Below are 16,623 nucleotides of genomic sequence, written 5' to 3' on the forward strand. Positions count from 1 at the left end.
AAAACAAAACCGAGAGTGCCGAGGACACCCTGCCTGTTCTTGCTGGTCACTTTTAACCCTACTCAAAGCTGGTTGACCCGAGGCCCCCCTCCCCTGTGGAGTTCAAGTGTCTCTCCAAACTAGAACTCCAGCTGGTTTTCTGGGTCAGGTCCCAGGGTGCCAGGCCTGTGACCAAACCCTTGTTTATTTGGGTTCAGTGGGCCCAGTTACCCGGGGACCACAGAATGTGCAGGGACTGCAGCCTGATCCAGTTTCTGAAATCTCTCCAGCGAGAACACGGTGGCGCCGAGACAGGTGGTGTGCGTGGGAGCCTGCACGGCCTTCCTCCAGTTTCACCTGGTGGGACTGGGACTGTCTCCTCTGGGCTCTGGCTTTGGTGGGATGACACTAGGTTTGCGTACTCTAGGTGCCCAGGGAACAGTGGAGACGGGTGACAGGATGAGCAGGTTGGCTGAAGAAAGTGACAAGCGGTCCAGACAGAGTGGAATGCCTGCATGGCAGTGCATGAGAGCCTGGACACTGCCACACTGTTAGGGGTGGCTTCCAGAGCATAGGAAAGGTGTGAACGCAACGTCCGTGGCCACAGCCGTGCTAAGTGTTTTCCATGGAAGGAAGTTCAAGGGACTCCCCCCCCCCCCCCCCCCCCCCCCCCCCGCCGACCTCCAGAGTCACCCATCCCATCTAGCTCCATCAGTCCTGGTGAGCTGCTGGCTGGCTCTTGGCTTCTCACCTTTCTTGTTCCAGCCTTGGGTCTCTTCTTCTCTCAGCTCCTGGCTGCTGAATCTCTGTCCCTTAACACCCTATTCTTTCTCTTCACTCTAGAAAAGTCCAGATGATTTCAGTAACATGACAGTACAAAATTTCCCACCCAGTCTTATAAGAGGTTGGAGTATCCTCCAGCCGTCTTCCATCCTTCCCTGCTCTGCCTGTGCCTGCGCACAGGGTGGGTTGCCATAGGAACAGTGCCCTGAGGCTGGGCCTTGCTCTGGGTCTAGACCTTGTTGAAAGCCTGCTTTGGCCCGAGCAGTGAGATTGCATATTGGATTATGTATGTCTACAACACCCAGAACTTAAAAGGGCTCAGCCAGGCTTCCTCAGTCTTGCCGGCAAGAAGTAGGCTGTGAGGTAGGGGGCACCCGCAGGGCTCTGTGGAGGGCGCTTTCTCATTTAACCCTCTGAGCCATCCATCAAACAAATACAATTACCCTTGATGTCAGTTGTCACTGGTGGAAAGAAATACCAAGAGTCTTAGTGGCAAAGGAATGTGCCGGGTAACACAGCTAGAAAACAGAGTCGGTGGAACCTGCGTCTCACACACCCTGTGTCCTTTCTGCTGCCTTCCAGAAACTGCCCGTCATTGGCTTTACAGCATAGAGGCAGATATATTTATTCAAAATATAGTCTCTAGCTGGTCTCCTGACACAAACAACAGTGACCTTAAGGAAGAAGCAACCAGCAAACTTGGGTGGTGTCGGGGTCATGCTAAGTTGCCTGTCCTGTGACACCCCACACCCCCACTCAGCTCTGTCTGTGAGATATGTATATTAAACATCTTCCTGAATTTTAAAAAGCCGTTGGGATTGCTCACCGTAAACACTGCAATTGGCCTCCAGCCCCACTTGGGGTTTTTCAAGCATCCTGTTATTCCGTTACAGACTTCATTCCTTGATGTGTTGCATCCTGGAAGTTTCTAGTGGTACACGCCTCTCCACCTCACAGCTGCTCCTGGCTCAGAAGCCAGAGAGCCCCTTCCATGGAGAGATGTGAGCCAAAGGCATAGCTTTCTGGGGTGATTCTGGCCAGCCCACACAGTTGCCCAGAGCCTCACTATTTCCTGAAAGAGAAGCCTGGGTGTGCACAGCTCATGGGGATGTGACTGCCCGTCCCACAGATCCTTCCTCCCTTGTTCTCCAAACTATCATCCTATAGCACGACACAAAAGGAAGCTGGTCCTGCCAGACACCAAGCATGGCAGTTGTGACGCTTTTTGTCATGTTGTTTCCTCTTATTTATACAGTGGAGTGTAGGATGTTTTCAAATAAATCCTCTAAATACAAAATTCTGAGAATGCATGACTCTGAAAATGCGCACCGATAGCAGCCTTTTAGTTGGTTACATTATAAAGCATGTTGTAACAGCTAAAAAAAAAAAAATCTGAGTCGAGATGTGTTTCCATAGCCCATATGCTGAATTCTGGCATCTTTATACCTTTCCCAAGCTGTTGTCAATTAGTAAAGAAATTAATTTCTGCCTTGATCTCTGTTGTAAATTGGAGCTTGCTTTAGGACCATGCGGAGAGCTGCCCAGGGCGACAGTTTTCTTAGGGCGAAGGTACCTTAGTGCTGTGGTGGTTGGAGAGTGTTAAGTGCCCTAAGACAGAAACTTGGATCCTCAGCAGACAGAGAGGAGGAAATGGTTTTTGTTGAGGGAAACAAATAGTTTTTCCAGGCCGACAAGCTGCGGCCTTGGTCTTTCTGCCATCTGCGTGTTTTTCAGCAAGAGAGAGAGAAGCAGCCTGCCTGTTTGTGTGGCATCCTTGCCCTGACAGGAAGGGTGGCTACACACAGGCCCACAGTTCTTGCCTCTCCCATGCCAGCCCCCTTCTCCTGTCCCATTGACCTGTGAGTTTGCGCCACCCCCAGCTCCTGGGACCTAACAGGATGTTGGTTACAGTAGTGTTGGAATGTGTCCTCTGGTGGCTGGTGTTCTTCAGTTGGAAAAAAAAAATTTGAATGGCCCTCCTTGCTTTTCAATTTGTTACTGGTTTTAGTGGCTCATATGTTGGTGTATAACCCCCCTGTGCTCCTGGAACCTCTACTTCTGAATACTGCAAGAGGTCAGAAGACACCCCAAATCTTAGTAGAAAACTTAGTTGGAAACTGTAACATCTGATGCTTTGAAAGCTTAGTCAAGTAGCCACATAAAGAAGAAAGGAAACACAAGATGTGCTGTTGTTCCCATAATACACCGAGATTAAAGGCTAGAGCCAGAAATCAAAATAGTCACAGGGCCATGCCTGGAGCTGGCAGGCTCCTCCTAGTGCCTAGGCAGGATTTTCTGTCAAAACACCCTTGGGGGCATTTGATGTGGCTCAGGCAAGCCTCTTGGATCTGCCTGTGGTCAGGATTTGAGGTCAGATGGTCCAAAACTGGGGGTATTCTGTGACCCATTATTTGGGTCATATTTGTTCTAGAGCTCTCCCATCTCACCAACGGGGGCAGGGCGGGGAGGGGGGAAAGTTGCCTTAAAAAAGAGAGCTGGACTCAGGAGGCAGAGGCAAGTGGATCTCTGTGAGTTCGAGGCCAGCCTGGTCTGCAAAGCCAGTCCAGGACAGCCAGGGTAACACAGATAAACCCTGTCTCAAAAAAACAGAGAGAGAGAGAAAACAGAGAGAGAGAGAGAGAGAGAGAGAGAGAGAGAGAGAGAGAGAGAGAGTGAAGGAGAGGTGGGTCTTTGGAATGTGATTCAACCTCAGAGCATTGTTTCGCATGTAGGAAACACTACAAAGAAGAAGGGAAGGAGGGGAGCAGGGAGAAGGAGGGAAAGGAGGAGGCATGGAGCATCAGACTGGGTAGTGTATAGCTGTAATCCCTGTGCTCAAGAGGCTGAGGCATGAAAATCACAACTTCAAGGCCTGCCTAGGCTACATAGTGAGTTCAAGGCCAGCCTGGGCAACTAATTGAGACCCTATCTCAAAATAAACAGTTAGGCTTGTTTGTTTTGTTTTGTTTTGTTTTTTGTTGGTTTGGTTTGGTTTGCTTTGTTTGTTTGTTTGCTTGCTTGCTTGCTTGCTTTTTTAGATCTGGAATATAACCCAGTGGTAGAGAACTTGCCTAGAGGATCAGGTCCTAGGTTTAATCTCCAGGACCAGAGCGAGGGTTGGGGAGTCACCGCCATGACCATTGAAAACAGACTGTGGGCCTTCTGTGTTTCGATATGAGCCCACTGTGGGTTTTAAAAGCATTAAGTAGACAGCTGGCAGGCAACTTAAGCTCCTTCCTTAAGGAGATATGCCCGAGCCATTGATGTCGGACAGCCTTGCCAAGGACAGGAGCAGTTCATTTTTAGGTTGCTTTTTAAATGTTGTTTGTTTATTCCCACACTAGTATCTGTGCCCCATGCCCTCTAGGTCCAGTGTATTCTGAGTGCTTTGGATGTGACTGGTCTGATTTGCCAACCACCCAAAGGTTTTACCAGCCCTAAGCTGGAACCAAGTAGGCGCCAGTTGGGAATCTCCGCAGTCTAATGGGCAGTAGAACTCGTTTAGTAATAGTATTTATGAAGGAAAAGAAACTCACAACGATCTGCCCCACGACCAGTGCAGGCACTTTTCTTTTGAAGGAACTGAGCCAATAAATAGGTGGATCTGGAAAAGCTGCAAGGGTGACCAAGAATGCAGACTCTCTCTCTCTCTCTCTCTCTTCTCCCTCTCTCTCCTCTCTCTCTCTCTGTCTCTGTCTCTTCTCTCTCTCCTCTCTCTCTCTCTTCTCTCTCTCTTCTCTCTCTCTCTCTCTCTCTCTCTCTCTCTCTCTCTCTCTCTCTCTCTCTCTCTCTCTCTCTCTCTGAAATGCAGCCAGAGGGCAGAGACTGTGACAAGGAAGCCGGTTCTCTGACATGACAGGTGACTTGAAGCAGTGTAAAGGGGCCAAAAGCTATGGATGTTGGAGACCTGCTCTGTGCCCGCCAGGCAGGGCGCCTTCACTTACAGCTGCTGCACAGACCTCTTCTGTGTATATGTAGTTCAGGCTAGCCTCAGACCCACTGTGCTGGGAGCACAGGTGTGTGCCACCATGCCTTGCTCCCCAGAGACGCTATGGCATATGTAGACATCTCCACGTTTACAGATAGGGAAGCATGTTGGATAGTTCTTTGTCAATTTGACACAAGACATCAACTTGACATCTGTGAGGAGAAAGCCCCAATTGCAGATTTGCCTCCAACAGATTGAACCACGGGCATGACTGATGTGGGGAGGTCCAGCCTATTGTGGGCAGTACCAGCACCATCACCACCAGCACCATCGCCACACCACCTCCTCCACTACCTCCACCACCGCCGCCATCACCACCACCACCTCCACCACCACCGCCATCACCACCACCACTGCCACCACTACCACCATCACTACCGCCGCCGCCACCACCACTACCATCACCACCACCTCCACTACCATCAACACCACCACCACCTCCACCTCCACCACCACCTCCACCATCACCTCCACCTTCACCACCACCACCACCTCCACCACCACCTCCACCACCACCTCCACCTCCACCACCACCACCACCACCTCTACCACTACCACCACCACCACCATCACCTCCACCACCACCACCTCTACCACCACTACCACCTCCACCTCCACACCATCACCTCCACCACCCAGGCAGGTGGTCCTGGACTGTTTAAGAAAGCAGGCTGAGCAAGCAAGTAAGCAATGTTTTTCCATGGCCTCTGCTTCAGGACCGGCCGTGAGTCCCCTCTGACTTTTCCTTCATAATGGATTATAAGCTATGAGAGATAAACCCTTTTCTCCCTAAGGTGCTTTTAATCATGATTTTCATAGCAATAATAGAAAACAGATAAATACAGGAAGTGACCAGAGGTTCAAGGTTGACTCCTCTGCCCGATGCTCTGTGCTTACTCCCTGAGCTGTGGGTTTGAGCCACATGCTCTTGGCTTTAGCTTCTCCAGCATGGTGGCCTACATCTGCAGTTTTCTGTCATAGCTTTTTACCCACGTATGGTTTGTGTCTGGCATCTCCCCCACGCACCTTTTCTGTCTGTTGTCCAGCAGTCATTTTGCTGTGATGTCTGAATGCCCCAGGGACCACAGTAGCCCTCCAGTTTTCTCAGTCCTGGAGGCCAGTGCCCTGGAAGTTCCCTTGGACTAACATCTCCAGGCTGGACAGCAGGCTTACAGGACAACATGCATTTCTGGAATGGGTGCACCCGTGGGGCATGTGTAAGTCTGTGGCAACTCTTTGCTTTAGAAGTAGGGACACACACACACACTCAGGCCTCCCTCTACGCTCCTCAAACACTGTGATACTCATGGACGAGGGACTTCACTGTCCTTTGAGTGGAGGGAGTCAAGGCTCCCACACCCACCTTTTCCTGGTCCACCCTGTAGTTCTCGGGGCCCGTTCCCATCTATCACTGGCCTGATCTTACATCCTGCAGTCTCCGTCCTCTGGTGCCTGCGTATGGGCTGTCTGGGAAGGCAGACTGCAGGGACAGGAAATGCCTGTCATCTTGTCTGGAAGCCAAGGCCAGCTCGCTACAGTACAGTGTTGCCCCAGCCCTGCGGACTTCATCAAAATAAACCCAGACAGGAGGCCTGGGTGAAGTGCACAGACACGACAGCCTGGTAAGGGAGCCCATGGCACATGGGTCTCTTCATCCTAAGTTGTCCAGTTGGAACAAGGCCAAGCCCAGAGCCTGTTCCACCATCAGCCCTCCCATCTGTCCACGGTGCTAGCTTTGGTGGCAGATGGAGACAGGCCACTTTGTGGAGTCCAGTGGGACCTGAAGAGGAACAGAAGTGAGTGATGAGCAGACACTTCAGTTTGTGCAGTTGTCTGGCAGAGGACCTGTGGGTCAGGGAGGAGGCCAGTCCACTTCGGAAGCCTAGACAGTGGCTGGGGTCTTCACTGTGAAGATGGTGGAATTTAAGGAAGGCCTTCTGACACCCAGGGAGCTATCTCCTCGCTCCAGAGTTGCCTTTTGGATATCTAGAGGTGGGGGAGCCTACTAGAATGCCTGTGTTTTCCATCCCACACACCACCACCACATTGACTTGTGTAAGTAAGGCACGGTCTAGGTTGGTTTTAGGGAAACACGGCAAAGCATCAGAGAGTCCACAGTCAAGCAGCCACCCCTGGGCGAGATTCTAGGGAAGAGTCTGCCAAACACAGGGTGGCCTCACAGTTGGATTTCAGTATGTCTGGCCTCTGTCTCTTTTCTCTCCCATCTTTTCCATCTTTCCTGTCGGTCATATCTTCACCTCTCATGGGTAGAGGTCAGTGACCTTACTGTAGTCTACTACTGCCGTGACCTGCCACCAGGACCCCCATCCACCTCCCCATCCTCCTGCCAGACAGTCCTCCAGCTACTTCAGCCATCTGGAGCTTCTGATACCCAGTTATGTGCCCCAGGGGCTCTTGACCATCAGCTTACAGCCCCAGTGCTCTCCAGCACTGGGTTCACAGTGAGTCTCAGTTGTCATTTGTTATAGATCATTCCAGAGTCCCCATCTGCCCTCATGGTGACACATAGAAATGTACAGAGGCTTATATGGGGGTATTCCCAGTGGTCTCTCTGTTTGCACATCTGCAGGTCCTGGAGGACAAGACCATATAGATACATATGGTAGTGGGCTGTCACTACACAAGGTGACTAGCCAGCCCCTTTGCATGATGTAGCCTCAGGTCTGCACAATTCTGGGTACTGCCCCTTGGCTGGGGACTGGGCCAACAGTGTGCTTCTACAGCAGATTATTCCTCTGAAGAAAGACTTTGCTGTTGTTGAGGAGGAGGAGGATGAGGAGGAGAAGGAGGAGGAGCCTGGCTAGTGGTGCAGGCTGGCTGCTAGTTCCAGCTCCTCAGGAGTTCAAGGTCGCCTGGGCAAAGGAGTAAGAGCCCGTCTCAAAATGAGAAGAAGTACGTGAAAGGCAGTAGTCTGGTTCACGGCCAGCACATGCAGTGTCCTGGGTCCCATCCCAGGTGCTGTCAGTCTCCCAGGTTCTTGATTCCTGCCTGGTTTGTCCCTGGGCTGTGACAGGAGGGACACTGGCTCCGGAGACCAAGGCCTGCTCACCTTGGCTTCTACCAGCCAGTAGCTAGCTCGAGCCTCTTGCTGAGCGTTGGTCGGTCTTCTCGGCTGGAAAACCTAAGGGCCCCTGACATACAAACTTACAAGGATTGGGTAGCATGGATTCTGAGAAAAGTGTGGGTTCTAGACTCCCCAACAGACCTCACATGCTTCTGTGGAGGCTGGGTCTTTCTTCTCGCGCTGAGGCTATCTACCAGGTTTTCCTTCTGGGAGAAACTGGACACTAGGTAGAACTGGTTCTCTGAGAAGATGGAGGTGAGGCGCTGTGTCTCCCTACTCTAGCCTTAACAGGATGATTGGCTTTCTGGTTATGTCCTGAGCTAGTGAACTTTTTTTTTTTTTTCTTGCATGCAGAGGCAGGTAGATGTTCGTGAGTTCGAGGACAGCCTGGTCCACAGAAAGTACAGGTAGAATCCTATGTGTGAAACAGAGACTGGGGGTTTTAATAATGGCTCAGCAAAGAATTGCTAATCACTTGTTTTATGCCAGTGGGGTTCTAAGGTGTTGGTAGTATGTTTGTTCTTGGTTGGGAGTGGTTTACTTTTTGCAAACTGGGCATGGAACTCAAGAGTCCCCCTGACGCTAGGCAAGTGCCCTGCCTCTTAGCCACAGCCCAGCCCTGCCAGAGTGTTTGACCAGCACTCAAGATCAGGCTCTGCTTTACCATACCGGGATGGACAGAGCACTACCAGGAAGCGCCAGCATGCCTCATCCCATCTACCCACAGACCCAACACAACGTAGGGACCCACAGGAAGCCAGGAGGTCCAGGGAGCAAGGAGAACCCATAGGGACCTCCCACCATGGCTCCACAGAGAGGGCTAGCCAACAAGGGTGGGCAAGGTTCAGATGGGTGGCAGGGCATAGTGGGGCTGTCCCTGATTGACTCCTTGCCTATGGATGATTATGCAAAGTCTACAAAGTCAGGACCTGATAAGGGTGTAGTTTCCTGTAGGCTGGTGCATGTTAAAGGCTAGCTCACAAGCAATTGATAACCTGTCCAGTAACAGCCAACGCTGGAAGGGCAGGACCACGCCCTCCCAAGTAAGCAAAGCCTGAAAATACATAATGAAGATGATGAGCTTGGCTGAGCTGGGTGTGGTGGTTGCACCTGTGATCCCAGAGGATGGCTGAAGCTCAGAGCTGCAGGCCAGGAGTTCTCAGGGCAGTGCTGCTCAGTGGATCCTGTTCACAGGGTGCCTAAGGGAAACAGACCAACAGTCTCTGGCGAGGAGCCATTACAGAACTCTCCCGACAGTGCTTTGAACAGACATGTAGCATTGCACACCCGTCCTCTGCCACGCCTGTGCAGACCCTGAGCATTGGATATAGGTGGGTGATGTGTGTTTCTTCCTCTTTAAGAAGGGTTCCAGCAAACACAGCCTCAAAGAGCTTTAATCTCTGACCTGGACAGCAAGACCAATGGGCTTCCTGAGCAGAGGGGGCGGGACAGGAAAGTGTGGGCTTGTCTCAGGAACCTGAACCCCGTGGGCAGGTGGCTTGGAATGTGCTAGATGGCAGGGCCACAGGGCCAGTGGGAGAGTGGGGAATGCTGGCCTGGGACTTGGGGAATGTGTTCTGAAAAGAGACCCAAGAGCACAGGAGCCCCCGCCCCCCCACCCCCACTCTGATGCGGGTGGGGAAAAGGAGGGAACAGGTTGCTTAGAACAAGGAACACATCTGTGGTCTCAACCCTTCAAGTCACATGGAAGCCGACTTGGGAGACTGTGATGTAGTAACCGAAGGGTGGGGGAAGGTCGGACGCATGCAAGCACAAAGCCAAAGAGCCAAAGCCAGCCTTGTTGGGAGACTAAAGATTAGAGGCATGGTGGGGTGTGAGCTCTGCTGGGTGGACTGAGCTGAAATCCAGAGGGAACGCGCATATGCTACGCTACGCCTCATGGTGGTACTGGCCTGCAGTCCCAACTACTGCGGAGGTTAAAACAGGAGGATTGAGTCCATGGTGAGGCTGGGCTGCAGAGCAGAGTTCAAGGCCAGCCTGGGCTGCAGACAGAGTTCAAGGCCAACCTGGGGAGTCTTAGTGAGGACTGTCTTTTTAAGAAAAGGAAAGGAATCAAAGAAGTGGTGGTAATGTGGAGAGATGGCTCAGCAATTACGAACGAACACTAGCTGCTCTTGCTGAGGACCTCACTTCTGTTGGGACACGACAGCTCACAGTCACCTGTAACCACAGTTCCAGAGAATCTGATGCCCTCTCTGGCCTCCACTGGCACCAGGCATTACTTGAGATACATACAGGCAAATACTCATGCATACAAAATAAAATAATAGTAGTAATAATGATAAATGTAACTGTTTTAAAAAACATTTAAGGGCGGGGTGGCTGAAGAGATGCCTCACTGGCTAAGAGGACATGATGTTCTTGAGGAAGGCCTGGGTTCAGCTCCCAAAGCCCGTGTCACTCAGCTCACAGCTGCTTGTAACTCCACTTCCAGCGGATCCAATGCCTCTAACCCAGTGCATCTCAACCTTCCTAATGCTGTTCATCTTGTTGTGGTGACCTCAACCATTTTTTTTTCTTTTTTCTTTTTTTTTTTAATTTGGTTTTTGAAGACAGGTTTCTTTGTGTAACAGCTCTGGCTGTCCTGGAACTCCCTCTGTAGACCAGATTGGCCTCGAACTCACAAGAGATCCACCTGCCTCTGCCTCCCCCAAGTGCTGGGATTTAAAGGTGTGTGCCACCACCGTCTAGCTCATAAAAGTATTTTTATGATTACTTCATAACTGTAATTTTGCTACTGCCATGAATAGCACTGTATGCAGGATTGTAACTGTATGCGGGATATCTGATCTGCAACCCTTGTGAATAACCCACCCACACACACAAGAAGTGACAATCCACAGGTCGAGAACTGATGCTCTGACTTCTCCTGGCACCTGCACTCACATACACATATCCCCCCCCACCCCCACATGCGCATAATTTTTAAATAGAGATTAAAATTAAAAAAAAATAAGTGTGACATTGAGGTGTAGATCCATGGGAGCGAATTTTCCCAGCACGAGCAAGGCTCTTCTGGGTTCAGCTCTCAACACTGAAGAGAAATAAGTAAAATCCACAAATAGGCTGGACTGAGATGGAACAGGAAGTTGTAACACAAGGTTGACGTCACAATTTAGGAAGTGAGAGAAGTGTCACTTGTGCCTTCTGCTAGGGCAGCTGAGAACTGGGCGCTAGAGCGGAGCTGTTGGCTGTACCACCGGTGACACTGTGCTGATGGTAAATACTGCTGAACTGCCGAGCTTCCTGTGGGTGATGAGATGAACAGATGAAAGGCGAGGAGCCTCAAGGCTCCAGGCCACGTTTGGAGGTCACGGGTGTTGATGTCATTATGCAGATTTCCCAGCTGTCAAACTCTGTAACTTACTTTTGAATGATTTATCCGTCTTTTCGTTGATAAGTTTTTGCCTTGGATTTTTTTTTTTTTTTTTTTTTTTTCTGTTGCTGTGATAAAACACTCAAAAAAAAAAAAAAAAAAGTCGGCTTAAGGAAAAAAGGCTTTCTTTGGGCTCCCAGTCGTAATGGTGGGGAAGGCAGGAAGCAGGAAGCTGGAGCAGCTGGCTACTTCACATCTGCAGCTGGAAGCTGAGACCACGCACATTCTCTTCGGCCACTCCACTGGCTTTCTCCGTTTTGTGCAGTCCAGGCTCCCACGCCTAGGAACAGGAACATCTCACCCACAGTTAAGATGGGTCCTCCTGACTCAATCAATTAATGCAATCAATTAATGCAACCAAGACAAGCCCCGCCCCAGCCACACTGGGATCCCATCTCCAAAGCAATTCTAGATTCTGCCAAAGTGACGTTAGTAATAATCATAGCACATATATACAGATAGAAAATAAAATGGCAACAACCTTTGGGTAAAGGCTACAGGAATGTGGGTATTTATGGAAACAGTCTTCCAAAGTTTTTACACATTTGAAAATTTTCTGACAGAAAAGCTTGGGTCAGGGCTTGACCTCAAGGCTGACTTTCTTCCTAGGAGATGCACGTAGGTTCCTCATATGCTGTCCTGTATAGAGGGCAAGGCCTTAAACCTACCTCACCCGTTCATAGGGTTGCAAAGAGGCAGAAATACTACAATTTAGGAAAAGATGGCTGGATAGGCAGAAGACATTGGGTCTGGGAGGAACATGCTCCATGTGCCAATTTGTGAATTATGAGACTGGTTTTTTGAAGGGCAACTGTTTGCCTTAAAAATAAGTGTGTGAGCTGGGCAGTGGTGGTGCACATCTTTAATCTCAGCACTCAGGAGGCGGAGGCAGGCAGAACTCTGAGTTCGAGGCCAGCCTGGTCTACAGATCAAGTTCTAGGACAGCCAGGGCTACACAGAGAAGTCTAGAAACCTCTCCCCCACCCCCCACCCCCACCCCAAAAAGTGTGAATAAATGAAGTGCGCTATCTAAAGAATGGATGTAGGAAGCACAGAAAAGGCTTGACGCGGAGGACCGTGATGCCATTTGCAGCTGCTTGCCAGGTCAGGCAGGAAGATCACAAGGTCAAGGACTGCTTACGCTACAGGGTGGTTTCAAGGCCAGCAATTTAGTGAGATTCTGCCTTAAAATAAAAATTAAAAAAAAAAAAATGAGGGGGCCAGAGAGGCAGCTCAGTGATTGAGAGCACTGCTGCTCTTGCAGAGGACCCAGGTTTAGTTCCCAGCACCCATATTAGATGGCTTGTAACTGCAACTCCAGGGGGGTGGGATGTCTTCTTCCAAACTCCACGGGCACCTGCATGCAAGTGCACACCTACACACACACACACACACACACACGTGCACAATATAATAATCAAATGTTATATATGTTTGATAAAAATATATATAATAATCAAATAGTCAAAAACATTTTTAAAAAATAATAATCAATTCTTTTTCCATGCTACTAGAAGTTTAAGGTGAAGGTATGGGCTCTGTTGGGGCCTCCTTCCTCAGCTTGCAGGTTCTGTCGTCTCCCTGTACCCTCACATAATTGTCCCTCAGTGTGTCGGCATACAAATCTCTTTTTTTTTTTTAATGATGGCATCAGTTACACCAGGTCACATCATTTTAACTTGGCCACTTCTTAATGTCTCCATCTGCAAACACAGGACTACTCTGAGAGTTAGAAATTCAGCAAGGGGGGTGGGGGAGGACGTGGATAATGGAGGCCATACAAAGGCCACTGGGAAGGTGACAGTGTCCTGGTGGTAGGTGGAGACTGAAGACGCTGTGGACATCTTCAGTGTTACTGAGCTGGGTAGGAATGGGTGGTGGGGGACAGTTTCTGTGACACACAGGTACCACAGAGGTAATGAACTGTAAAGCAGGGGAGCCCTAGACAGGCAGGAGCCCTGGAAGCTTTGCTCTAAAGATGGTGAAACTGCTGTCCAGCACACTGACAGAAAGGCCGGCGGGCGGGCAGGTGGACAGCTGGGAGGGTAAGGGCGTCAATGGCAAATGGGTCTGACCACAGCAGGATCTGAGTCTGGGTCTGGATAGCCAGCTGGTTCTAGGTTTGTTGAGCCCTAACCCAGTTGTGCTGTAGAAAGAGCAGTTTTACCCCCATGGTGGCAAAGTCCCTTTGAAGAGGTGGCCCGGCCTGTGAGCGGCACTGCCAGCACCTGATGCAGCGTGCAGCCGACCAGGGGCTGTTTCTATAGCAACTGATGCCTTTCACAAAGGGAAAAAGTGGAGAGACCTTAAAGCAGAGGAGAAGGGGCAGATGACGGGTTGACAAACCCAAAAGGGACAGGGTGGGGCCTAGTTTTACTTTGTTGTGCTTTGTGGAAATTCTTGTCGGGCACCATGGACCATTTTGTTTGGTATTGATGTATAATCTTCCCCTAATGCTGCAGAGAGGAGACAGAACGCACCTGGTCAAAGGGCACCAGTGAGGCAGGGCCAGCTCGAAGGAGCAGGGAGCTGGGGACCCCAGGAGAATAGCTGAGCCTCACTAAGGCTTACTTACTCTGGGTGCCTCCTGCCCCTTCCTTCTTCCTTGGGAAACTGCCTGGAAGGAGAAGTGTTGGCTGGGGTATGAGGCAAGTCCCTTAAGCTCTCTCCGCCTAAATTGGACAGGGTTAAGCGTGATGCACGCAGGGCACCCAGGGTGACCCTGAAACTCTCTTTCTGTTTCTTTCCAGTTGGCCATGGGCAGAGTGAGGGAGAGAGGATGGTGGTATCGGACTTCCAGGTTTATGTCAGAGATTTGCTGCAGCACGTGGACGCCGTCCAGAAGGACCACCCAGAGGTCCCCATCTTCCTCCTGGGCCACTCCATGGTAAGCAGGCCACAGAGAGAAGTTCAGAGCAAGCCTGGTCCCCAAAAGGCCACCTGACTTCCTGCCCCTCTGTTCTCTGGCCTCTGCCCGGGTGGGTGTCCTTTCCACAGCCCCATGGTGTCCTCTGCACCGCCAGCACTTAGGAGAGGAACTAGGTCCCAGAGTTCATTCCTTAAGCTCAGGGCTGGCGGGATGGCGGTGAGCGGCAGGATCTCAGGAGACCGTCCTGAAGCCTTCGAGTCCCTTTCCCTTCGAGATCTCTGAGTGCCAAGAACCAGCTTACTTTAATCTCAGATGACCATGCACCCCCTAGCAGCCTCAAGCCATTCCTTCCCTCAGGAAAGCTAGCAGAGGCCTGAGAACTGCTTAGACCTGGGACTTCTCCACAGGGCACCTCCTCGCTGCCTGGCTCTGCCTTTACATCTCTTACCTGCCCGGCCTTGCTGGGCTTTAAACAGACAAGACTGCTCCTGCTCCATCCACATATTTGTATTGGAATCATTACTCAACCATATATATATATATATATATATATATATATATATATATATATTATATATATATATATATCCACCTATTACTATAATTGGACTCTCCCTATGAAAGGAAACAACTCTAATGAAGGTTGTCAGGATAGATGAATTGTGGGCCTACTGGCTTTGGGCTTGAGCCTAGAAGGCAATGTGTTACATTTGTGGCCCACAGGCAGGAGCCTTCTTTGTGTCTGTCTGAAATGTCTGTGAAGACATTCACTGAGCCAGGCACGGGGGTTCACTCCTGTAATCCCAGCACTCAGGAGGCTGAGGCAGGAGGATTATCATGAATCCCTGGCCTATGGAGTGATACTCTGTCTCAAAATGAAAAAGGGGGAAGAGAGGAAGAGAGGAGAGGGAAGAGAGGAGAGGAAGAGATGGGAGGGGTAGAGAGCAAGAAAGAGAAGGAAGTGAGGGAGGAAGGGGGGAGAGGAAAGGAGAAAAGGGAGGAAGTACAGAAGGAAAGGAGTGACCTGCCAGCGGATGGAGTGTGTTCCAGGCCCCTCTTGGCCTCTTGGCCAGCATGGAAACGGGAAAGGGAACCCGGTCAGCTCAGAGGCTGCCACCACTCTGTCCATCTTGCCTTGCAGGGCGGCGCCATCTCCATCCTAGCGGCTGCAGAAAGGCCAACCCACTTCTCTGGCATGGTCCTGATTTCACCTCTGGTTCTTACCAGTCCAGAGTCTGCATCAGCTCTCAAGGTAGGAGGGCACAGCAGTCTGTGTGGGCCAGAAGCTTCTGCAACGTGATCCATTCCCCTTACAGCCAGAGTCTGTGCCAAGGGGCCCGCTGCCGTGCTTGGACTTCAGACACTATTGTGTAATGTTTGTCGTCAACTAGTCCCCAGGGCTCCCAATTCTGAAGTCAGGTGTGTCTTTCCCCCAAACACAGAGGAGGGAAAAAAAAAGCCTTCCTGTTTGCACATGCTGTGCCGGCCAAAGTTAAGGGGAGGAAAGGTTACAGGCATTCTCTAGCTGGCAAAGTCACGTCTGCTGACAAGCCCCACGCAAGCGTGAGCTGCTGTCCCCGAATGTTTGCCAGCCTCAGCAGAAAGCAAACTCAGAGCGGAGCTGCAGCTGAGGATCTTGCTCCTGGCGGCTCCATTCCGCCCCTGAGCTCTTCCAGCCTTGACTGTTGGATGCATCGTTTTGCATTGTGGGTAATAATGTGCCGTGCGATCAGTTGTTGTTGCCAGTGATCTGCGGTTGTTGCCAGAGCTTTTGAGTCCCTTTGACAAGGTGAACAAGGCATTAGGGCACCTAGAACTGCATCTACCCCTACCCCAAGGAAGGAGCCAACGCCAGTATCCCTGAGAGACTAGTGATGTGTCTGTCCTGAGGAGGAGTGCCCCAGCTCTGGCAGCGGCTACTGTGGCCTGAGCCAGCTCTCAGGATGCTTGGAGGGGAGTGAAGGTGAGGTGGTGTGTCCTGGGTCCAGGTCCACTGGACAGCCTGTACTCTCACCAGCAAATGACAACAGGGGGTTGTTTAAATACCAGTGTGGCCTGTCATGCCCCTATCTCTCGGGGCCCACTCAGTAGAACCTGATATTTGTCTGTGGTCCCCAGGCAGCACGTAAGGCACCGAGTACAGTGGCATCGTGGAAAAGCTCAAAGGGTATGGCTTTCTCCACATCCGAGCTGCCCTGGTGACTGATTCTGTGAGGCAAGGCCAAGTTAGTCCAAGGCTCTTTTCCAAAGAAAGCAAGTAAGACAGAGGTTAGAGAAAAAGGCTGTACCATGTTCCAGTGGTTCCCTCCTGGAGACCCGTGTCCAGTGCGTCGGGGAGCCTCCAACTGTGTCAGGAGTTGCCAAGTGGGAGCTGCGTTCACCCACACAGTCCCAGAGTAGGGTAAAGGCAAAACCGGTGAGGCCTAGGAAGAGGGAAATCGGCCCTAGAGTGGTGCATGTGAGCCCCAGTGGGGCTGCCCCTCACAGAGAAGAGAGTGGATGCTTTCCCCTCAGAGAAAGCT

The 16,623-nt window shown here is 50.9% G+C and overlaps 1 protein-coding gene across 5 annotated transcripts in view; it reads left to right on the forward strand.

The window, feature by feature from the left end:
• The window catches only part of Mgll (monoglyceride lipase), a 101,655-nt gene that overhangs the window by 68,236 nt on the left and 16,796 nt on the right, over window positions 1–16,623 (forward strand). For all 5 annotated transcript variants that reach the window (XM_051154881.1, XM_051154880.1, XM_051154882.1 and 2 more), the window contains 2 exons: window positions 13,983–14,119; window positions 15,243–15,353. In XM_051154881.1, coding sequence (XP_051010838.1) covers window positions 13,983–14,119; window positions 15,243–15,353 — 248 coding nt within the window. The remainder of the gene's footprint in view (window positions 1–13,982; window positions 14,120–15,242; window positions 15,354–16,623) is intronic.

The sequence above is a fragment of the Acomys russatus genome, chromosome 13 (assembly GCF_903995435.1).
Source record: "Acomys russatus chromosome 13, mAcoRus1.1, whole genome shotgun sequence".
Taxonomy (NCBI): domain Eukaryota; kingdom Metazoa; phylum Chordata; class Mammalia; order Rodentia; family Muridae; genus Acomys; species Acomys russatus.